This window comes from Maylandia zebra, linkage group LG17 (assembly GCF_041146795.1).
Source record: "Maylandia zebra isolate NMK-2024a linkage group LG17, Mzebra_GT3a, whole genome shotgun sequence".
Taxonomy (NCBI): Eukaryota; Metazoa; Chordata; class Actinopteri; order Cichliformes; family Cichlidae; genus Maylandia; species Maylandia zebra.
The window spans coordinates 28,376,581-28,400,861 of NC_135183.1; the positions used below are offsets into that span (position 1 = coordinate 28,376,581).

Genomic DNA, 24,281 nt, shown 5'->3' on the forward strand with positions numbered 1-24,281 from the left:
ACCAGCAAACCATTGGGCATTGTGGGAATGTTCATTAGTCACTGTAATTGGCTGGTGATAGAATATCTGGACCAGATATTAAAGCCAGGAGGTTACCTGCCAGGAGAAACAAGAAATTCACGTCTCTTATCTAATTCCATTATTAATAACGGCAACAATGTTTTACTGTCACTTGAGTAATTAAAAATACAGTGTGGATAACATCACTCGATCATTATTGTAGCCTTTTTGTGCACTTTTGTGGACTTCCTTTTCCAATAAGAACAAGGCAGTATAGGTAGTAGATCCTAAAAAGCATGAAAAGAGTCTCATTTATATGTATTTAAAGAAGACTCACAATGTGACACGCTCTTGCTGGAATGAGCAGCTGACCTTAATATATATCATTACCAATTTTATGACTCTCTACTTGTGCTTGTAAGCGGTTTATTTAAGATTCATTGTGAGGATGAGCTTTAATAGCAGAATGTGAATTTGTGAACGTGCCTTGGGTTGCTGCTTTACTTAAAGATACACTCAAAAATTGTTTTACTGCCATGTTTTACTGAAGCAGCAAGCATGTGATGTTGTGTATTTTCATACACACGTCCCTTTTGGTTATCCTATAAAGTAACAATGGTCATTTTTCAAACTGGCTGCAGAAATGAAACTGATTTTATACACCCCCTGTGTCCTGTAACCCCTTCAAGCGAGGACATTGCAGATGGATATTAGGTCACTTTCTGCATCAGTGTGGTCAGAGTCTGATACTGGCATGACCACATTTGTGATCATACTTTTCCAGGGTCTCTGCCAGCAGCCATTGCTGGATTCATTTTCCAAAACTCCATGAGCTCTTTCACTGATCAGGCACTTCTCTGTTGGGAAATACCATGGTAACGGCGCTGGCAAGAGCTGACCTTGGCCATCATAACAAACACATATGCATAATGCACAAACACACACTCTGCTGCTGCTGCTGCTGCTAGAGTTCCCCACCAGAGCTAGGCAATTGACATACTGTATCCCCCATGGCCACGGGGCCTCACTAGTCAGAAGTGAACAGTAATCAAAGTAGACACACAGGTCGAACTTTATTATCAACCACTCGATACCAGCTGCAAGTCCTCCAACAGACAGCACACAGGAAAGAACAATTTGGATTTTCAGACACAGGGCATGGAGGATTGGTTTGAAGCTTTTCAACTTGATCCTTTTGGATGTTGAACTGAAGTTTCAGAACTTTAAGACCGCAAGTGTGGCACACTGAAGCTGATGACCTGACAAAGGACGTGGAAATCTCGTAGGTAGGACGGGATTCATTCCCTCTCTTTCATACTTTGTTTTTCACCGTTTGTCACTGAGTCATGAAAATGGCAAGATAAACAAGCTAAACTGCACTTTTTTAATGGCTGATTTTGTAGCTGCTGGGAAATGCTAAACCTTTGTGCTAATGCACACCAAAGAAGCTGGCATCTAAAAGGCCTGTACTGTCAAAAAAAAAAAAAGAACAAAAAATCTTTGAGATTAAATGGATAACATCCTCAAAGGGAATGTCTGATATTTTTATATTATTCCTTTGCCTCTGAAAAAACACTTGTTCTCACCTAGACAACTAGTTGAAAGTGAATATCTGATCATTTCATGGTGTTCTGCCCACTGAAATCTGATTAAATTACATAGTGTGGAACATGGTACATTTCACAGCATGAATATTTTTTGTATCCATATTGATTATATAACATTTTGCTTGTTTTAATTTTTAAAAGACCCAACTGCTTGTTTTTTAATCTGAACATGTCACTACGTGTACTTTTATGATATTTAGTACATGTTTACGAAAGGTTTCCTCAACATCATCAAAGGCTAGAATATAAATGAGGCACCTATGAACTATGGCTTTCCATTATGTTAGTTAAAGTACTATGAAAAAGACAGAAAACATTAACTCCAATAACCAGTGTCACATCACTGAGGAACTACAGTAAAATGACCTGGAAGAAACAAATCAGAGTTGAGCAGAGAATGTCTTGTTTTTCCAGGAAATATACCATTAAACAGTGCTGTAATGTTAATAACCTCCAGCAATTGGCATAAAACAATTTGGACATTTTCTGGGCCAATCAATATTTGCAAGCATGAAACAACTTACACCCAGTGCTTAGATTAACCTTACCATAAAATGCTATTCAGGCATGAAGAGATCATTCCACAGCCAGTAAATGAAAAATTATTACCACTCTATCAAAAAAAGGAGGTAATATTCTTTGGGCAGACAATGTGTGACCAGCACCGGCAGGTGTAGATAACAGTAGGAATTTCTTGAAATTGTCATCATTTTGGTATTTCGGTGACCCAACGTGAACTTGACTGTGGTGGACTAGAAAGAAAGGTGCAGCAGGTTTGTTGGTAGTGATAAGAACATGTAGTTCAGTCATCTGGGTGCTTTTTTGTGGCTTGAGTTGGTATACCCAAGTATAGCACCTAGATCAAACTCTTTAAAAATTATGCTTGTGCAAGTTATTTTAATATACATTTTAATATTTAATCTATTATATATTATTGGGTGCTTCAGTTATTTATTTATTGCAAATGTATTAGACCACCACCCAGGGTAAGATTTATCCTTAAGCTGCCATAAATTTACATTATTGGTAAACTATATATTTATTTGTGTTTCTGCAATGACTAACCCACTGGTATGTGCAAAATCACAAAATGTTAGTTTTAATGCTAAAATATAATTATTGTTGTTATCTGTGAATTCTCAAATGTGCTATTTTATAAAAAGGCAGAAGAAAGTAAAGCACTTTTTTTTGGTTTAGGATGTGAAATTACAGTTATTTATTTGCATTCCTGAAGAGAAAAATTAGTTTTAGCAATTAAATGTTCCTACTACTACTACTACTCCTAGGGATCTATGGGTTAAAGTTAAAGCAAAGCAAGTCTGCTGTCCGTCTACAGAAGGCCTCTGTGAGCCTCGATCCTTCTAAGAATGCCGGGTTTGGTTTTTGTCCTTTATTTGAATTCATATTTTCTGGAACTACAGATGTTTCTCAGTAATTTATGTGACAGCCATTAGCTTTAGTTTTCAGAGGCAGTTTCCCAAGTTCTTAAAAGGGCTCTAAAAGACTATAAAACTGTTTCAGTGGCAATAAATTGTGAATTGAGTGGTATTTCCCTCCACTAAAATATATGCACCACAAAGCCACTAATATTTGTATTAAATAATAACAACAGCAACAAACTTCTTCTTCTCTACTTTCATTTTCAAACTTTACATGCGTCCAGTGTCAGCGCATTATCCTGAATCCATCCAACTGAGATCCAAACGCAGTGTGAGGCACTCAACCGCAGAGACACTACAGAAAGGTGGCTTTCTGACCCCATTGGTCCACAGTGGTCCCATAATGGGGAAGACTGGGCAAAGTACAGTGGACTTGAACTCCCCTTCAGAGGTCAAACAAGCAGTTCCCTTTGAGGAGCTGGATCGTGTGGCGCCCCCTGCAGATAATAAGAAGAATGTGGAAGAGCCTCCTGACAGGGGAAGCTGGAAGGGCAAGTTTGATTTCCTCCTCTCATGTGTTGGATATGCCATCGGTTTAGGAAATGTGTGGAGATTTCCCTATTTGTGTGGCAAAAATGGTGGAGGTAAGAGCTATGCAATTTATTAGAACTTCAGAGTTTTTCTAATTCCTGTATACAAGATCTTACCAAATATATTTTGTTTGTCTGTTTGATGTGTTTGTATCAGGGGCCTTCCTGATCCCATACTTTATGACACTGGTCTTTGCTGGGATACCGCTTTTCTTCCTGGAAACAGCTCTGGGACAGTTCACTTCAGTTGGAGGACTTGGGGTGTGGAGACTAATCCCTATGATGAAGGGTAATGTATAAAGAAAAATATGGATTTACATTTCATTGTGTACATTTAGAATTCACCCATGTATATTCCGAGTAAGGATTATGAGCATCGTGAAAGCTATATACATCAGAAATCGGCGTTATTTTAGTGACTGAACTTGTTCCCATTCTGTGAGACCTTAATTACCTGTACAGGAACTTCCAGTGTCTTATTCTTTCCTGCTCCTTTCCATATTATTATTATTATTATTACTATCATTATTATTATTATTATTATTATTATTATTATTATTATTGTTGTTGTTGTTGTTGTTGTTGTTGTTGTTGTTGTTGTTATCCACAATTATTTTTGACATCTTGCTAAATGCTCTCCTGTTTGGGGATAGCAATAACACCATTGCCCCGACACTAAAATAACTCGAGTGAAGCACTTCATTGCAGATCCTCAGGCAGCAGAGACAGCAACAATGCCAGTGAGCGTGATGCAAAGCCAAAAGCAACTGAGCATTAGAAACAGCACAATGACAACTCTGCCAATAATAAAGATGATGATGACCATGTTAGTTTTTCTCTGTCACGCAACATCATTTTTAAAATTAGTTAGTAACTTGTGTATCTTTCCCCTCTTCCTTTCTTTTCATTACATACAACCTTGCATGTTAGCTGACCTGTAAAACATTGTATTGTGCAACACTGACACTTGTTCTCGCTTCAGGAGTTGGTCTGGCTGCAGTTGTTTTGTCCTTCTGGCTCAACATCTACTACATTATCATCATTGCTTGGGCGCTCTACTACTTATTCAACTCTTTTGGTTCGGTATGTTACATAATCAGTAGCAAACCTGCAACACAGAAAAGAAGTTGTAAACACTGTCATACATGCTAAGTTGAGTCAACCTGTGCTTGTATTTGAATCCAGCATTTATGTAGCAACTTCATTAGTCTTCAAGAACTATCTTTGTCATTGACTTTGTCTATTTGGTATCAAGTGAGCACAGTCTACAAATTTTGGAACAATTTTAGAACAAAATTCCTCAATATAAAACAGTCAAGACTTTGAATATCTCATTGTCTTTAGTCCATAATATCATCAAAAGATTCACAGAATCTGGAGAAATCTCTGTGTGCAAGAGATAAGATCAAAAATCAGCATGAGTACATGTTAGCTTTGTGCCTTCAGGAAGCACAGCATTAAAAACCGGCATCATTATGTCATAGACGCAACATCCTCCGCACTAACGAGTAGAGGGACCATCTGGCTTGTTATTAGCACTCAGTTCCTAAGCACGCATCTTGCCAGGCTTTTGGACTGGGCTGATTTTGCCAAAGCCAATTAGGAATAGGGAGCTTGCTACAAAGGCACTGTCAGTGCTAAAGGATATATGCAGGTTACAGTACAACATAAACTCCCATAACGATGAGCAAAATAAAAACAAAATATGATTTACGAGATTTTATTTCTGTTTTAGTTACATTTTACACAGTCCCCCAACTCTTTTGGAATTAGGGTTGTTGGTCTTCATCAGCAGAAAAAGCTGTAAAACTTATTAAAATAAGAAAAGATAAAAAATAAAATAAAAATGTAAAAGTTGATGTAGGTCCAATACGAAACCTGCTAATTTATACTAATCTTATAGTATGTTGGACTCAGTTTTCTTTTATCCCATTTTCCAGACATACTTTTGCCACCTCGTCCATAAGTAAGGTTATTTAGGATTTGTTTACCATCTTTCTCAGTGTGCAGTGGTTTTCTTTCTCTGCATTATCATTCTGCTTTGGTATTTCTCTGCATGACTGGCTGCCTTTAAGAAGCCCGATGGCAGAAATGTAAAGACTTTGCAGGCATAAGTTTCTTGTACTGGGAAAACTACGAAGCAGGAAAAAAAGGGTTGTCATTGTTGTTCAGTGTTTTTAGCTGAAGGTCAAAAACAGACTGAGTTCATTAAATGTCATTTTCACTGTTGGGTGGTTTGCCTTTCTGTCTCTGTCGTTGTTTCTTTTGTTTGGGAAAGTCTTTGTGGTTTGCAGTTTTGATGATTTTTCCTCCTAGAACCTGTTTTTGTTCATGCATACTGTATGCTGTGTATGCAGGAGCTGCCTTGGCAAAGCTGTGATAACCCCTGGAACACGGAAAAATGTTTTTCCAACTACAGTCTGACAGACACCACCAACTTGACCAGCGCTGTCACCGAGTTTTGGGAGTAAGTTAATATGAGATATTCTGCACGAGAATGTATAGAGAGGTATATCTGGAAGCTCTTGGTGCTTATCTCCGTCTGGATTCAAAGAATGCCTGTGTGTGTTTCTGAAGGCGTAACATGCACCAGCTGTCTAATGGCCTGGAGGAACCAGGAGAGCTACGCTGGCCCTTAGTGGGCACTCTTGGGCTGGCGTGGGTTCTTGTCTACTTCTCAATCTGGAAAGGAGTTGAATGGACGGGAAAGGTGAGTCTCTCTGCCCCCGTTTCTGTTAATTCTCTTCTTTTGTGTTGTTTAGGCTTTGTGTTTTCATCAGTCTCAGACCACTCGGTTTACACTGGCCAGTATTTTTATCAGCACCTCTTTCTGCCTCCCACTCCCTTAATATTAAAGCTTTAATCATGAAAACATGACCAGACGTTGAGCTTTTCATGATGTAAACCTCATGTTGTGGTTGTTGCCCGAGTAAGTGGGTGAAACCTAATAAAAGGAAACATGAATTCAGAGATATTAAAAGTTGAACATTTGTATTTTTTTAGGACTACTAGCTGCAGCAGGCTATAAAGTTGGTGCGTTCAGCATATTTGAGAGTCAGATGCAAACAGTGGCATGGAAATAACAAAAAAATCTTCATTTTTTTCTTATCTGACTGAAGCACCGATCAGCTGAAAATTATGTTTAATTTTCAGTTTTTGTTTAAATGTATTTAAATCTTTCATGATTTCCTGACTCTTCTCTTAAATCATCTCTCTGTTTGAGTGCACCCTCTTTCATTACTAAAGTTTTATGTATCTGAATATAAAAGCTAACCTGGTCCGTGGCACATCATAAAATTATTTTAATAAAACTTAAAAGGAACAACAATGCTGCATATATTACAAAGTGTCATTATTTATGCCATTTTTATTTTATATTATATAATGATGCAGAAGCTGTGTGTGAAAAAGTGCACCCTCACTCACTCTCTCCATAGGAATTAAGAGGGTAAGTAGAAGCCAGGTGCTGCTAATCACATTCAACTGATTAATCATCAGCAAGTTTGTGCAAGCTTTTTCATGAGTGCAAAACATTCAAGACAGTTGCCAGTCTTCCCAGGAGCAAATTCAACCCAAGGTCAGATGGTGCAATTGCAGACAAACTGCATAAAAAACCAAGAGCTACATTTTAGCCTTAGTTAACATTTTAAATGTTAAAATTCATAACAGTACAATTAGAATAAATGACTGAAAGAGTTATGGCTGTACGGCTTAGTTACATCTAAACAAACTACAGGATTTCTGGAACAGATGAGACCAGTGTGGAGATGTTTGGCCACAATACCCAGTGCCATGCTTGGCAAAAACCAAACAAGCATATCAGCACAAACACCTCATACCAGCTGTCGAGGACAGTAGTGGAAGGTTGCACCTACATTTTGAGTTGACCGTGAACTCATTTGTATAGCAAAATACTCTAGCATCAAATGCAAAACCATATGATAGCTAAAGGTTAGTCGAAAACGGAGTAGTTGATCCCGAGCACAGCAGCATATTTACAACAGGATGTTTGATGTAAAGAAATCAAGGTAATTCAGTGCCCAAGTCAAAGTCCAGACTTCAACCTGATTGAAGAGACTTTAAGAGAGCTGGGAGAAAATTCCTTCACAATGATCTGAGAGACTGAAAAGTCATACAGAAAACCATCACTTCATGTTATTTCTGCTAAAGACATCTCTATGAGCTACTGAATCACTGGGTGCACTGTTTTTCACACACTGCTTCTGCATTTTGGTTTAGTTTTTGTTAAATAAATAATGATATATTAAATTGCATTTAATATAGAACCTGCTAAGAACCAAATCATTGTTTAGGATGTCCTGATATCTTAAACCTAAGAACTGAGAGACAGTATTTTCTTCCAGTTTCAGATGTTTGCATCCGCTGTCATTTTTCTGTGCACATCCAATCTCTCTTTTACCATTTTATTCAAATTGAAATAGAAATAGCTTCAAAATGCAAGATTTGAATACTGCTGGACAATTTAGAGGTGATAGAAAAATCTTCACTTTGCCTACTACCTGGGATTTCAAATTACCGCAAGTAAAGTATATGAGCAGAAACACATTTACACATTCACCGCCAGGGATAATTGGATTTTAATGTGCGGCATCTGAGAGCAGTGAGAAAAATGAATTTCCCAAAGGCCCTGGCCTTGATGGACATTACCAATTAAGGATAATCATCATGCACAAGAACTATGGGACACATCCTACAGATCTTTTGGCAAAGAGAAATGATGGAAATATTTCAGTAGTTCCCTTTTCTGTACACTGTTTTGCATCTCTTTTGATGTAATTATTTAGAGCAAATAGCATGTTTGCAATTTTGATAATTTGAAAAGCAAATCCATCTCAATATCTTAACAGAAATGTGTTTAAAAATATGCAAACAGCATACTCAGTCCTATAAAATGTTTTGGACTTTTCAACATTTTTAATTCTCTTTCATTTAAATAATTAAAAATAAATCATTCTGTCTTTCAGGTAGTGTATTTCTCAGCCACCTATCCCTACTTCATGCTGTTCATCCTGTTCTTCAGGGGGGTCACACTCCCTGGAGCCATAGATGGGATTCTCTTCTACATTACTCCAGACTTCAATAAGCTCGTCAGATCTGAGGTTCATAGTTTGCACAAATCCTCATCTAATCACCCACGCGTCTTAACAAACAAACACCAGTAATTACACTATGTTGTCTCACAGGTGTGGCTGGATGCAGCAACTCAAATCTTCTTTTCATACGGACTGGGCCTGGGATCGCTCATCGCATTGGGAAGCTACAACTCTTACAACAACGATGTCTACAAGTAGGAGCAGGAAATCCAAAGTGTTGTAGAATCCTCTTTTGTAGACGATGCACAGACAATGATGCTCTTTTCTTCTCTGACTGATGTTTTCTCAGGGATGCAGTCATAGTATGCTGCATCAACTCTTGCACCAGCATGTTTGCTGGATTTGTCATCTTCTCCATCGTAGGCTTTATGTCCTACATCACGAAGAAACCCGTGCACGAACTGGCAGCATCAGGTGAAAGTCATATTTTATAACTTATAAGAAATTGTTCATTATTCAGATTTGATTACTTCTGGATTAAATATTTTTAATGTACATATTAGAAGCATTATGAAGTTTGAAACTAAAAAACATTTTAAAAATAATAATATAATATTGCATACAGACACAGGCCATCGGTGGTCAAAGAGAGAAAAATATTTGATGTGGTTTTACTAAATTAAGCACGAATTGCTACTATGTGCAGGTTTAAAATAATTATTCTCACTAATCAGATGGTAGGGTCAGAATTTAGCATAAACAACATGAAAGCACAGATTCATCGTGCTTTGCATCAACAGTTCCAGATAAATGCTATTTGTAATATTTTCTTGGCACACATTAGGTCTCTTAGTAACACCTTAGTCCAGCTGAGCATGTTTAAACGGCACAGCCTTCCTGAGTACTGTTTCTGACCATTTCCATCTATTTATGACCTCAGCCGTCTTCTGATGGCTGCTTGCAACAGGATTATGTGCCATGTTATGAAGTTTGAATCACCATCTCAAATGACCTCTGTAGTTACCAGATCTCAATCCAGTTGATTGGTCCAAGTTGGTGCAATCAACAAATCTGCACCAACTGTCTGATGCAATCAAGTCAGTAAGGACCAAAATCTGTGAGGATGTTTCCAGAACCTTATTGAATCTATGCCAGGAAGGATTAAAGTAATTCTAAAGGCAAAAAGAGGTCAAAATAGGTATTAATGATGTGTATCTAATATAGTAATTCATATAATGTTATAAGTTAAAGCATTTATAATTTTAATAATTTGTCTCGTTTGCAATTTTTAGGTCCAGGGCTGGCATTTTTAGCGTATCCTCAGGCAGTCACACAGCTTCCCATGTCCTCGCTATGGGCCATCCTGTTCTTCTCCATGCTCATGATGTTGGGCCTGGACAGTCAGGTACCATCAATCCAGATGTTGTAATAGAGATATTACAACTGATTAATTGGTGATTGCTATAAGTTTATAGATGAACTAAACTAAGATACTGGTGCTCTCTTTTAATAACAAACCACATTCTTCACGTCATCGTGTTTTAGTTCTGCACAGTAGAGGGCTTCATCACAGCTCTGATGGATGAATATCCCATGGTTTTGCGAAAGAGGAAGAAGGTCTTCATCCTCATTGTCTGCTTCATCTCCTTCATCGTCGGCTTCTCTAACATCACGCAGGTGCTGCATGAACTCTGCATTAGGTCACTATAAAATGAACAAAGTAAAGAGGGTTTTAACCATCCAAAGAATGCGTGTAAACCTGTTTAATATTATAAGAGGACGGTCTTGAAACCCAGCTCGTGTGAACTCTTGCGCATTTTTCCGACACAAGGGAAAAGAGCTCTTGCATTATGCATAATGACAAAACGATCTCACAACAACCTGCGGTGTACTCTCATCATGCATATTTTATTCAATGAAGAGAGGGATGGTAATATATAGTCTCTAAAGTAGTTATGCGTGTTCCTGTATGTGTGTTGAAATCTCCTAGGGTGGTCTCTATGTGTTCAAGCTGTTTGATTACTACTCCGCCAGTGGGATGTGTCTGCTCTTCCTCGTCTTCTTTGAAACCATTTCCATATCCTGGTTTTATGGTAGGAAATCCATTTTCTTTTCATTAAAAAAAAGAAGAATTAAAGCAAATATTACAACTTGAAATTAAATGTAACCACATTGGTAATAATTTGAGTCATTCTGGACGAAATGTAACAATGACTCCAGCATTTAAATTTCCTACTTAGCTGTTCAACAGGAAATTACATCTATAAATCTCTGCCATCTTGGCTTCCCTTTCCCACCCCCACCATTATGGCTTTGTTCTGGCAGTCGCTCTCTCCTCATTAACACCAACACTCCCTTTGCCCTCCTCTCTTTATGCCACAGGAGCTGAAAGATTTTATAAGAACATCGAGGACATGATCGGCTATCGGCCATGTGGCTGGTGGAAGCTTTGCTGGATGATCTTCACACCTCTAATTTGCTTGGTAGGAGAAAACTGATTATGGATTTGACCTCTATGACCTTCACCTAGAGGTGCTTAATTCTTTAAATTTGTAATTTTCAGTCAGGCTTTGTTCTTCTGCCAGGAAATCTAGGGATCCATCAAGCTAAAGCACTGGCCTTAGGTAGAGAATTGATCTAATTTGTATTCTAATTTGTATTTGACCTCATGGACGGTCAGGTCCTTTGGGAAATCTTGCAAAGTTAGTCCTGTATTGAAAAAGAACACTGAGGGAAATTTGGAAGAAATTGCAAACTAGACAATGCTTTGATAATCTGATTGTCTAAGAATAAGCAGAATGTTATTTTAACCAGGAACACTGTTGGATAGTTTGTCTGTTGTCGCATGTGGTCTAAAAGAAAAGCTAATGACAATTAACCTCGACTGGACTGTTAGCATGCCAACTCATGCAAGTCAATAAAGTACACATTGTACTTGGTGAGCAGAGGTATTTCAGCAGGTATTTTTGTGTGGGTTAGCATGCTAGTATTTTGCTCAAAGCACGGCTATGTCTAATGATGCAAAACCCAATCAATCTACAGTATGTGCAAAAATCAATGCTTGTTTCTATATATTTCACATCTAAGGAGCTAGACCTTAGTGCCACTTTTGAAAGTATTTCAAGTTTAATCTCAAAATGTAAACTTGTATATAAAAAAGTGCTTTTGTTGGGGTTTTTTTCTTACATATATTTGCTTCCGTTGCGCAGCCATGTTTTCTGAACATCTGTTTTGGATTGTGGCTTTAATTTTCACTCTTCTTCAGTTCAGTCCTTGTACCTGATCATTTTCAGAGGAATTCAAGTTTTGTTGTTGCTTGTTAAGACATTTAACACTGACTCATTAAAAAATAAAGTTACACCTGACAGGGAGCGAAACAAAAGGCGTCCAACATCCAAAGAAGAGCTTTGAATGTCCTTGAGAACTAATCCTGAAGACTACTTAAAGAAAGTCACCAAATACTTACCTTTACATCGTTAGACTATTTTTTATTTTTATTTTTTACCTTATTTGCTGTATATCTATGTATGTTTGCACGTGTTGAATAAACTCCTGCAACCATCTCCCATTTTCCTAGCAAAGTCTTGGCTCAAGACGTTTGTACAAAACTGCTAAGCACAAGTTTCCTGGCTTATCTAGACCCTCAGGTTATGAATAATTACTGCACTGGAGTATATTGATATATGAATATTATAATTTTATTTTGTAGGGAGTGTTTACCTTTAGTGCCATTGAGATGTCTCCTCTCACCTTGGGGAAGTATGTGTACCCCCTGTGGGGCCAAGTGATTGGCTGGCTCATGGCAATGTCCTCCATGGTACTCATCCCAGGCTATGTTATCTACATGTTCTGCAGCACCAAAGGCAGCATCAAACAGGTACAAACATCTTACACAACTCTCTCAGATTCTGATTTTAATCATCTCAGGCTAAAAGAAAATTATGCAATAAAGTGTTGAAAAGAGAATATACAGGTAACACATAAGATTAAAAATGGAAAAAGTCCTGGAAGGCTGAAGTTCATCTCTTATAAAGACTGTAGTTATTCAGGAAGAACAGAATTGATGGTTTTTGCTCAAGGCCGACATTATTATTCTGGTTTTAGGCAGGAAAGTATATTTTTGAAGACGTGCACTGCTTGTGACAGTAAATATTTACAAAGCAGCTTTACGTCTCTGCTGCTGATTCCTGTGAGATATTTAACTTCGGGCTAAAGAGCATATTTTGTTAACTTTTTACATTATTCATGTGTGAATGTGAGTACAATTTCAGCCAATACTCTCACCCGGGTTCAAATCATAATCATTTAATCATATTGTGATGTAATAGTTTGGTTTTTTTTTTACATGTCCAGCGTTGGCGGAGGATGACAACTGCCCAGGAGGATGAAAGGCGATCAGGGCAGAATGAATTCACACACACAGACAGCGTGGGTGAAGCACCTGTCTAAACCTGATTGTCCAAGCTAAATAAATCTGTCTGCCAGGACTTAATGTAGTTAATATTGGAAGTTAACAATTTGATGGATGGATGGATGGATGGATGCAGCAAATCTCTGGACTACAGTGTCTAACCATCCTTCAACTTGAGTTGAAGTAAATAAAGAAGATGAATAAGTATTTTTGACATAGATATTGTTTCAGTAAAAGTTATGGCAAGCAAGTGAATGATACAGGTCACAATAAACCTGTATACAAAGCCCATATGTACAATAAACCATCATGAATGTAAATCCACATGCTCTTCATAAATTGCAGCACAATGAAGGCCTTTGTTTATAACGTTACTGCAAATTTAATGAATATTGTTGTACTGCGAAATGGAACTGTTAAAACTGGTAAAACTCGATTTCAAGTATAAAACTCTATTAATGGGGAACCCCAATATTTCATTTAAAGAACCAACCAGTTACTGTGATGTAGTTATTCTCAGCAACACAGTATTGCTTCAGTTGTCTGTAGGTCACATTTATCTGACCAAGACCTAAAATGAAAAGTAATATTTCTCATGATAATCTTTACAATAAATAAGGAAATCTACACGTTATTTACCATATGCTGTTTTTCAGTTAACACAGTTTTGAAATACCTGTTTTTAGTTTTTAATTATGTATATTGAAGTTAAGTATGTATATTGAAGAGTTTGATTAAAATATTAGAGAACTGTAAATATAATTGTTTTGTTATATTTATGCACTGTCTATAAAACGTGGATGTAGGTCCAGGAACTGAGAAGTGAAGCCAATGTGGAAGTGCCTTAAACTTAAATTCATTCACCTGACCAGCAGGGGGCGACTACTCTGGTTGCCAGAAGAAGTTTGATTGTTTAATCTTTATTATAACATTACCCTGTTATTCAAGTAAACACTTTACTAATGGGTTTATGGTTTTAACCACTATGTCTTGCTTAATACAAGATAGTGTTTATTTTGTATATAATGGTCAGATTTAGAGTAAAACAGATGGTAAAATAGGGTGATGTCAAAAATGCAGAGGCGGAAGTCAATAAACTAGTGGGTTGGATACATCCATATTTTATAAACAGTCTATGCTTGTATTAAGTGTATTTTTAAACTATGAAACTTTTCATGATAAATGTTTTCAAACTCTGTTTTATAAGGTGAATGTGAAAACCAAGCATCTTAAAAAAGAAAAGTAAAAGAAAAGACACTTTTTTCATCTCCAAAATTTTGTTTGGTTTTTAAAAGCTTCATTAAGCTTAATTTTATCAATACATAAAAAAAACACGTAATGCTTAAGTATGTTTGTAAAACTTAAAATGACTGAATATAGTGAAGCAAGGTTTTCTTTGGACTGCAACTTTATGATCTGTATTAAAGATATACCCTGATATTGCTTCAGTGTTCATGTTAATAAAATGTATACCATTGGCACTTGGGATGTCAATTCTTCATTTCTCATCAGCTAGTTAGAAGTCAGTAACTTCAGTATATACAGCTGTGGTCAAAACTTTACATATACTCCTCACAGTCATCAATGTTATTGTAATTTGACTTTATTTCCAGGGTGTATAGATTTTATCTTCTTATCTCTCAATTTTGCCTAAATAAAAATGATTTCCTTGATAACAATCAAAATTTCAGAGTGAGAATAACTTGTCAGAGCTGGTGTTTGGGAACAAGGTTTATCTAACATTAGCAGCATATTGTTATGTCTTTGATAAACTGACCAACCAAGGACAAAATTCTGGAATGGCTTTCCCAATTCCCCAACATCAACCCTATTGAAAATGTTTGTACTATGCTTAAAAGCTCGGTTCATACCAGGAAATGAATCCATTTAAATGAACTCTACCAATTCTACCAAAATGACTGGTCAAATAGCTTGTTGATGGTTACCAAAGCATGCAGTGTGAAAGGGTAGCAGATTTAGAGAAAATCCAAAATAAATGTAAATTTGTGCACAGAGCTTTTATTTTCAAGAATATTAAATATGCTGTCTGAGCCCCATATTACCATGATATCCATGCCTGTGAGGAGTATATGTAAACTTCTGATCACTTTATTAAGGTAACTACAACTATATTTGCCTTTTCTCCTAAAATGACTTTTTTCTAAAAATGTCACCAATGTGTCTTTTTAACATGGCATTAATTCAAAACAAAAGACCAGCTCAACTTTTCAGTGTTTTACTTTTGTCTCCTGCACGGATTCGTGTTCTGAAATAGAAATGAGAAAATGCAAATAGACATTCTTTGCTACACATCGGCAGGTTCAATGTGCTGCGGTATTGCCCAGCTAAGCAATTCCTGAAAGTTCTTTACACTGTGACACTAAGGAAGGTGCTACGATGCAATACCTCCAGCACTGGCACCAGTCATGATTTCTGGTGTTACTTAAAGTACAGCATTGCTTTATTTTCTGTATTTCCATGCATGGACATGTTAATCCACGCGGTTTGTAAATTTGCAACAGATATACTCAGATCAAAATTTTTGTGACAAAAACAGAATAATTTATAATGATAAAAATGTCTTCTTTTGCTGTCTCTCGGTGTATAAAAACAATGAGGTATTCTTACCCACTCCCACTCATGTTGAGCGTAGTTGCAAGTTTGACAATCCAGCTGACTCCTGTTGGCTCTTTTTTGCTCTTGCTATTTTGCTGCTGTTTTCACACTGTGATATCAACCACTGTTCTACTCACTATCTCTTCCTTGGCAGGTAGTTTACTTTTTCAGAGAAAACACCTGCTTGTTACTGAAAACAATAAGACTCACTAATAAAGATAAGTTCCACATGATGACATAAAACTGAAGTCAAACTTACAGTATGTGGATTTACTACTAGAAGCAAACACCTCACATAAAAGTAGTGTTATGATTCATTGTTCCATGTATTCTTTAGCTATTGTATTACTTGTCATAAAACTCAAAGTAGGAGGAAAACTATGTGTGCGGGTTTATAGTGTGTGAAGGTAAAATGCTGTGTTGAGTGATGTGTAACATTTCAAAATAAGCATTTTCCCGGCAATTCAGAGTATACTGATCTTGCCACTGAATCCAATAACAAAGCAAACCATTGTGATGTATAGACTTAAATCATCTTTAATTGCATGTTAATATACCGCAAAGACAGGGAGGGTTTTTAAAGCCAACTGAGGGAGATGATGGTTCATGTTGCACTCAGTTTCCACCTGTCTATCCATAAATATTTCCTCTATTTGTATTTCTTTTACTAGTATGAGCAAACACAGTGGTGAAAAGCCAGACAAGATTCACATGTCATTCATGAAGCAATGTACTGGTATGGCAGAGCCCTTTTGTGAGTTTCTTCATGAAAGGTACCCACTACTGCACTTCCATATCATCTGCTACACTCCCCAAATGCTACATTAGTTTCCCTGCAAATGTAAATCTGTCATTTTCAGTGCGCCTCATATTTATGTTTCTTGCACACGCAGCATATCTTTCGACTAAAATGTGCAACCATAAAGAAAGGGTCATAACATACATAGAAATAAGACAAAACAAGCAAAAATGGCCATGAAAGAGGCATTTGATTTGCCTCGAGGCACAAAAACATATTTGCCCAAAGAAGCCATTCGTATTTGTATTTGAAGGGGTGTTTGTCATCGTAACAAAAAAAAAAAAAAGAATAAAAATCCATGTCTGTTTTTTAAATTCCACCACAAAAATTTTCATTTTCATCATGACAAAAAAAAAAATTGACCTCCCACAGCAAAGTCTTTCATACACAAATTCCAGATTTTGGGAGTAAGGGTTCAATAAGCTTTGGAACTGACATGCATGAGAAGAAGAAAAAAATCAATCATGTAATTTCTGAAAGCTGATTCAAACAAATAAATCAGCAACCGTACAATCATCATCAATCAAGGTAAAATTCATAATAGTAGAATAGTTTCTAAATTTTATTACATAACCTTCAAAAGTTCATTTCTACAATGTAGCCAGTAAATGTGTTAAATGAATCATCACAGCTCTTGATTCATTTTGAAAGCTGTAATTCCTCTCATTGTGTTATGAAATAATAACAAAAGCAATTACGGGGATAAACAGGAGCGAGGACGGATTTGTTTACAGGAAAGCTAGGATGCTACTGTGAGTAGGTCACACACACTCATCTCTGCCAACCACAACAACAGAAAGCTTTTTGTTTGTTTGTTTGTTTGTGTTTTTTGTCCAACCGCTGTCTTTTCACAGGGTGACATCCTAAGTGGAACAGGACAGACAGATGAGATAGAGACCTCCCCGCATTGGCTCTGTGATTATAAATCAACAAATCACACAGATGGAGGTCAGATGAGAACAGAGTTAACTGAACATCCATTTCACAATACCTGGTGGGGGTTATGTATAAAAGATGAACGCATTCAGGCTATGGCGGTCGCTGACCTATTTCAGAATGACGGATGCTTGACAGGGCAATAGCAATTTGAAGAGGCTAAAGGTAGCTTGCTTGTCCTTTCTGACTCTTTGAATGTGGTATTTACAATCTAAGCTGAGGTGAAATAGAAAGAGATCAGATAATGCATTCTTTTTTCTCTCTCCCCTCCCTTCCATTCTTATTTAAAGCAGGATAGCCAGCAGCACAAACAATGCCACTAATGCCAGCTTTTGCAGTATAAGCTCCATGTAGTTTTTGCCTTTTTGAAAATGTCAAAATGAAAGGTTAGCACGGCAGAGAAAACAGTCACAAGGATCTGGAACAAAAGCTGGCAGTCGTACCGACGTAAAGAGACAGCGTCTGGATGTTTTGTGGGTGGACTCTGCCCGACATTTATCCACCAACGGAAAACACACAATGATGGCACAATGGCAAATTAAAATAAACACACATCTCGACATTTAAAAAGTGTAGCGTCCTAACAGAAATTCTCGGGTGAGTTCTTGGAACAAAAAAAACATATAGCGACGACACATTTGATAACCGATGACAGTCAGTTTTTTTTTACATCTGAACCCACTGTAGCTTTAGAGCCATTTCAGACGATGAGACATTTTCAAAATGTTGAAAAACAAGACAAAACCTTCCCTCCATCAGCTGACAAAAGGGGCAAGAATTCCTGGAAAGCCTTAATAATGTTAGACATGAAGAGTAAGAGACGAGCATCAATCAACAGAAGCATCCTGGGTTAACTTTTTTGGCTCGGCAGCAATCTATATGATTGGTCGCCTTTGGTTCTTGTCATCCTTCACTGTAGAATGATATATGGAGAGCAACAATTGGGTGAGAATGTTTTCTGAAGATAGAGAGCCACAACACAACGGAGGAGAGGATGACAAAGACAGCTTATCGGGAGAATGTCATTTTTGCTTCTTTTTTTTCTTTTTTTTAAATCCGGGGGAGTGGAGAAGAGAGAAGGCCCTCCATCACATAAATAAATAAGCAACAGCGCAAATGGGTAGATAACTTTTTATGAAATATCAGTTTTGCTATTCTTTTTTTTTTCTTTTTTTTGCTCCTTGAACAAGAAGCCTGAAATGACTATTTTCTCAAAGCAAAGGAGTAGTGTGTTTTTTTCTTCTTCTAGCCCTAGCATTTAGTCAAGTGCAAAGAAGTCAGTGTTTAGTGGAGGCATATGTATTTTGGCACAGAGTTTCAGTTAAGTGTCAGCTATGCGCACGTGTGCACATACAGCACAGTAGGCATGAGGCTTGGGATGATAAAGCGAACAGAAGCAGAAGATCCTTGATGTCTTTCCATCCATTACAAGAAAAATTCAAAAGATTTGAGGGATTCGTGTGTTTCTGTTGTTGCTGATAAATACTGGAACTGGAAGGAATCCATCCATGAAGTGAATAGCAGTGAGTTTTCTCTAGAGTTAAAACTGACAAAAAGTTATAGAAATTTGTTAAAACTACATAATATTTCAAAATACATGTGGAATCAAGTAAAACTTTATATACGCACTATATTTCTTCTTATCTCTTTTAAAACCTTATTTTTTTAAAATCTTTTTTTCCTTAAATTTATGCATATAAGTGGGATTTTTATTTTTTTCATTATAGCTTCATCTGTATGTATATATGTACAATATGTACTGTTAGATAGGAAGAGAAGTGATAGGGTTTATGTGGAAGTATGTGTCTGTCTTTCAGGGAGAAAAATTTGAATTCATTTATTTACACCATGCTCCGAGAGCCACTTGGGGTCCGGTGTAGACTGAGGCGGGGGTCTGGGGGTATGTACTGGTGCGGGTGGTTGTAAGGTGGAGGCGGGGGAGGCAGTGGGGGCTGGTGGCCGTCGCTGCCGTGTGAACCGTTTGGCGAGCGGACAGGGGTGGACATGGCGGAGTGACTAAGCTGATGGTGGCTGTGGTGATGGTGATGCTGGTAGTGGTGGTGTGTGGGCGTTTGGCTGAGGAAGGCCTCCATGCGTCCATGGCTGCTGTTGTCGAGCATGATGACCTTGACAATTTGCTGACACTGGATGAGCGCCTCAGGCCGCAGGTCAGCCATGCTGACACAGGGCTGGTGGTGCTGCTGGAGGGGGAGATGATGGGCGGGAGTGCTTGCCGCTGACTGCAGCTGCAGGTGCTGTGGTGGAGGCGCAGGCCCTTGGGTTACCCCCTGGGGCCCCTGCTGGAAAAGCACCTCTCCCCGGTGATTAAGAAGGGCCGCGCTCTCGGGGCTCCGAGCCATGCTGCTGCTGAGCTGGTACGTCTGAAGCCTGTTGTGAATTGACACCTAGTTTAGAAAACAGCCAAGAGAACAGCATCAAATGTTATAAAACTGGTTCCTCCTCTACAATCCGTCAAGCCCTCTTTTTCTTTTTTTGTGGGGGGAGTGAACGCACAGCACACACACACACACACACACACACGGGGCATGCGTGGGGGCTTAGGTGTTAAGGATCGGTGGAGGTGTAAAATTCTGTGACTACAATATTCTCCCCTCCCTCCACCCCCACAGGTACTGGGAACAGTGCTGGATGCTGGGAACACCAGTGTGTGTGACTGGCGTCATTGGTAATAGTGGTGGGGAATGGGGATAAGAACGATGCTAGAGGACGGTCCCGGTGGTTCCAAAGGGGACACTGAGGGCCCCCGTGTCTCCCTTCCAAACCACTGTGTGGCACTACGGTGACAGTGAACACGAGGAGACTTGTGGGTCGAGGTAAGCAGAACATAGACCAAGGTCATACGAAGAAGAGGGAGAGGTGGAAGAAGAGGAGGAGAGGAAGTGAGCAGAGTGACAACCACAGACGTCCACAGGCAACAATCAATTAGAATGCAAACCTCCAGATGTCCCATTTGTTTCAGCACTCTGATTTCTATAGGCAGTTTCCCTCAGCTTTTTCCCCCTTTATCTCTCTTCCTTTACTATCTTTTTTTATGCAGCCTACTTACAGAATTGTATAACGTCTCAGAGTTTCAGAAATGTGTATCTCCGAAAACATATGGCAAGAAATTCAAGGAACTGAGCACAATCTGAAATGCACACTGTGTACGGTGGAGATAATTAATGCAAAAAGTACCCCGATGGTGTATTTATATAAATCTAACATTTGAGCGTGGAAGTCGGGTGGACTGCTAGACGAGTCTTCAGTGATAGTTCTCTAGGGGTCTTAAAGGACATTGAAAGCTCTTATTTGGATGTTGGCTCCCTTTTGTTTTGTTCTGTGTCAAGATGATCCCACACTGCTTCAACAATGTTAAGGTTCAGGCAGTGGGGAGACCAATCCATGACTAAGAGTTCCATCATGTGATTTTTCAATCAGATATGCTTTAAATGCATTGGCTGTGTTTGGGATGACTGTCATACTGAAGCTATATATGAAAATGAACCTGTATGCCAATGAGACACATTTCAGAAGGTATTGCATGCTGAATCAAAATCTGGAGATCCCCAACACCACTAGCTGAAATGCAGCCCCAGACAAATTACAGAACCTCCAGCATATTTCACATGCAGAAAGTCACTGTTATGTCTGTCTCCTAACCTAGCTACATAGTAACTGGACTGGCGCTGCTTTGTACAACTTGCCTCATTCACACCAGCACCTTTTTCTACACATGTGCTTTCTGTCTAACAGTTGCACAATTCTGTCAGGTCCTTTTTCTCAAATATTTTTTCTGGACACGCTACGGTATATCCCACGTTTTTGGCAAAAAATACTTTGGGAATCACTGCAAAACTTTCTTTTATTGCTCTCCAGGGGATAAAAGGCATATGATATGATTTGAATTTTTCATAGATTCAGCTAAAGAACAAAGAACAAATTATGCTTTGACAAAGTGCCTAAAGATACCATTTAAAATAGTTTCTTTGCAGAATTGTTTGTTATATGCAGACACAACACTGATTCATTCCTTGAGTTATGTGGTGGAGTTAGGTTTCTGCAAAATATAAAGAAATAAAGTATAACTCAAGACTTTTATCACAGTACATAGTCTCCTACATGGAAGTGTATAATAGTGTATATTAAGAGTTTGGGACTTTTTACATGTATTTTGAGCTTCTTAACCACAGCACAACTATCTACATATGCTTCCAGTTTTAATGTGTCGATCAGAAAACATTTTACCACCAAACCTCTTCAGAATGCCGGCTGTGTGAATATAATAGTCTTTGAAGTTGAAGTATCTTAAGGTTAGAAAGGTCTTACAGTAGTGTTCGTCCCTTCTTTTAAAGCAGTCGGTGTGACTCTTGTACGAAAGAACTCAATTAACATTTTCTCCTTTTGAATGTGCCAAGAGTCACTTCTTCTTGATGACTTACCATACAGTATCAGTGAGCTCTAAATCACTTCAGATAAAGAGTGAAGGATTTAAATGACTTTCTTGTGCCTTTCAAAAGTTTTTTTTCTCAGTAAAAAATAGATTTGTTTAACAGATGGTCCAAATTAGTCAAGAATCACAAAAAGCTCATTAGTTTAAGCCCAAAAGGATGCCTTCGCATGTATCTGTACTAAGCACAAGTTTGTCTTTGGGCTCTAAAGCCATTATTTTGCAGCAGGTGTAATTAGAGATTTGGATTTTTACATCTGGTTCTTCTACACTCAACAAGTCCAGCAGCTTGGCGCAAAAGCAATAAGAGGTAGAAAAAAAGTCTTATAGAGTAACAAATCCAAAACTTTTGGCTCAGATCAGCATCAGTAGCCCTGCGTCAGACTGGTAATCTGTTCAGGGTATACCCTGCTTCTCGCTCTATGCATCATACAAAGACTTGCATATAAAAGCACTCAATGGAACACTATCAGACATAGGTCCTCTCAGACCTCAACATTACTGAAGCAGTGGGGGATCATCTTGACAGAAAATAGAACAAAAGCCAGTCAAAATCCAAAGAAGAGTTCTGAATATCCTTCAAGAAGCCTGGAGAACTATTCCCGAAGACTACTTAAAGAAATGACAACAAAGCTTACCTAAGAGAGTTCAGGCTGTGTTGAAGAATAAATGTGTTCATCTAAAATATTGACTTTCAAGCACGTTAGACACAAACTTTTTGACTTATATGTTAGGTTTCCGTTTATTTTTGCACATGTTTAAATAAATCTTCACACCTATTTGCCATGTTCCTTGCAAAATATGAAGAAATAAAGGGTGGCTCAAGACCTGTGCACAGCACTGAAAAAACTTTTTCTCGAAATCTTAAAGGCTCTGACAACAACAGGATTTTAAAAACAACTAACGGCCATTTTGTAACAACACAGTCGGCTTGTTGTCACTGCTCTGAGGCAGATAGTAACGTTAGAATCTCATCACCTTATCAAATCTAAGATTAAAAGCTTGCCGCAGGATTTGGTATCCTTAGATTTCTGCCTCTAGTATAAAGAGGCTTTTTTGGAGTGGACCCTCCTGGTTTTTGAGATAAATGTGTTTGGACAGCTAGTGGCTCCCCACCAGCCGCTGACATTTAGGCTACTGTAGGCTGGATGGCAGAGAGCAAGATGGCTGGTGAAGGTAGTTCAGACAACCATGAAGATTGACCCGAGGTAGAACTGACCTGAGGCACACAAATGAAAAAAGAAATTGAACGAGAATGACCTGAAGCCAACCCTGTGCAAAGAAATGATGAAAAAAATACATTGTTGGGATTGGAGTATGTCCAAATTTACTACAGCTAAAATCTTAGTCTTATAATTTGATTTGCACTCTAATTTTTTCTTGCTAGTTTGTTGAATGGCTTTTGTATAAAAGCACTCTGGAATCTATAACGCCAATGATGTGACTGCACATGTTTTCAAATTAAAGCCGATAATAGTTCATTATTATGACTATGAAGCATCTGATAGAACTTATGAATTATATTTGCTTGAGCCAGCACCTGAGCAAAAGACATACAGTGTAACATATACCAGTGGCTGTGTGGAATTAAACAGCCACTGAATGTCAAATTGACCCCGTGTATTTGGCTTTTCAATCCAAGCCTAAACTCCAGAGCCACAAAAAACAGAGGCTAATAAAGGTCACCTGATGCTTCAAGGATACACATACTGTGTAGTTCCATTTCCTGTGTTTCTTGCACAAAATGTTCACACGAGAGGTCCCCCTCCCCCCAGAGGTCTGGCAAAAGGGTGGGGAGGCGACCATTCCAGGTCAAATGAGCGTTAAAATTATCCGCCTGCATGCTGCTGTGTTAATTAAGGTCTCAATGCTGCATGCGGGTACACACACAGTAAATGCATTTCACACATGTCCTCAGCTTTCCCCAGCCTTTTTTTTTCTTCGTTTTCTTGAAAGGCCCCAAAGGAGTCACAATTTCTGCCTGAGCTTGCGAAACTAATTACAACCTATTTCTTTTTTTTGGCTTCCAGATAATATTTAAGCCTGATGCGTTTTCAGCGTGAGGACAACCTGCTCTGACCGCTGTGAGTGTATTAATTCTCCCGAGCCATCATATTTAATTTTTACACGACAAAGGAGTCCTTTTATCTAATATTTTGTTTGATTGGGTTACCTCACATGCCCGCTGCACATTACCCAGCAGCACTCGTTCTCTCACGCACTCTTCACCCACACTTGCTTGACACTTCTAATCCTAAAGATACTCCTGAGTTTATCTTGTCCTACCTCGATACTGCCACTGCAAAGACTCTCACTGCACTCACTTACCTGTTGTTTGGGACATAAGCCTATTATTAGGCACTTACCTCTACTGCATTGTGTCCACTTCTGTCATCTATCTCCTGGTGTCCTGCAGGGGGGAAAACAGAAGGGAAAAAGGGA

At 38.3% G+C, this 24,281-nt stretch overlaps 2 protein-coding genes across 5 annotated transcripts in view; one reads left to right on the top strand and one right to left on the bottom strand.

Annotated features, from left to right (window-relative positions):
- Positions 1–1,053: 1,053 nt before the first annotated feature.
- slc6a1l (solute carrier family 6 member 1, like) lies at positions 1,054–14,522 on the top strand. Of its 2 annotated transcripts, none has more exons than XM_004548271.3 (15): positions 1,054–1,286; positions 3,271–3,630; positions 3,734–3,865; positions 4,559–4,659; positions 5,934–6,043; positions 6,154–6,286; positions 8,562–8,696; positions 8,781–8,884; positions 8,980–9,104; positions 9,923–10,035; positions 10,176–10,307; positions 10,621–10,723; positions 11,013–11,113; positions 12,340–12,507; positions 12,984–14,522. In XM_004548271.3, the coding sequence occupies exons 2-15, from the start codon at positions 3,390–3,392 to the stop codon at positions 13,077–13,079; spliced, it is 1,794 nt and encodes a 597-aa protein (XP_004548328.1). In that variant the 5' UTR covers positions 1,054–1,286; positions 3,271–3,389; the 3' UTR covers positions 13,080–14,522. The 2 variants fall into 2 exon arrangements, with proteins under 2 accessions (XP_004548328.1, XP_076731575.1); XM_076875460.1 differs by having other exon boundaries at positions 1,054–1,282.
- A 3,525-nt stretch (positions 14,523–18,047) lies between these two features.
- Positions 18,048–24,281, bottom strand: part of iqsec3a (IQ motif and Sec7 domain ArfGEF 3a) — a 118,677-nt gene continuing 112,443 nt past the window's right edge. For 2 of the 3 annotated variants that reach the window (XM_004548272.6, XM_012918418.4), the window contains 2 exons: positions 24,206–24,249; positions 18,048–19,797 (listed from right to left, as the gene is read on the bottom strand). In XM_004548272.6, coding sequence (XP_004548329.3) covers positions 19,234–19,797; positions 24,206–24,249 — 608 coding nt within the window. In that variant the 3' untranslated portion in view covers positions 18,048–19,233. The remainder of the gene's footprint in view (positions 19,798–24,205; positions 24,250–24,281) is intronic. The other variant, XM_004548273.4, reaches the window with a different exon arrangement.

Coding starts and splice junctions, on each gene's coding strand:
- slc6a1l (XM_004548271.3), top strand. CDS start 3,390: ATGGGGAAGACTGGGCAAAGTACAGTGGACTTGAACTCCCCTTCAGAG. Junction 6,044..6,153: donor GCTGTCACCGAGTTTTGGGA/GTAAGTTAATAT, acceptor GTGTTTCTGAAG/GCGTAACATGCACCAGCTGT. Junction 8,885..8,979: donor TACAACAACGATGTCTACAA/GTAGGAGCAGGA, acceptor ATGTTTTCTCAG/GGATGCAGTCATAGTATGCT.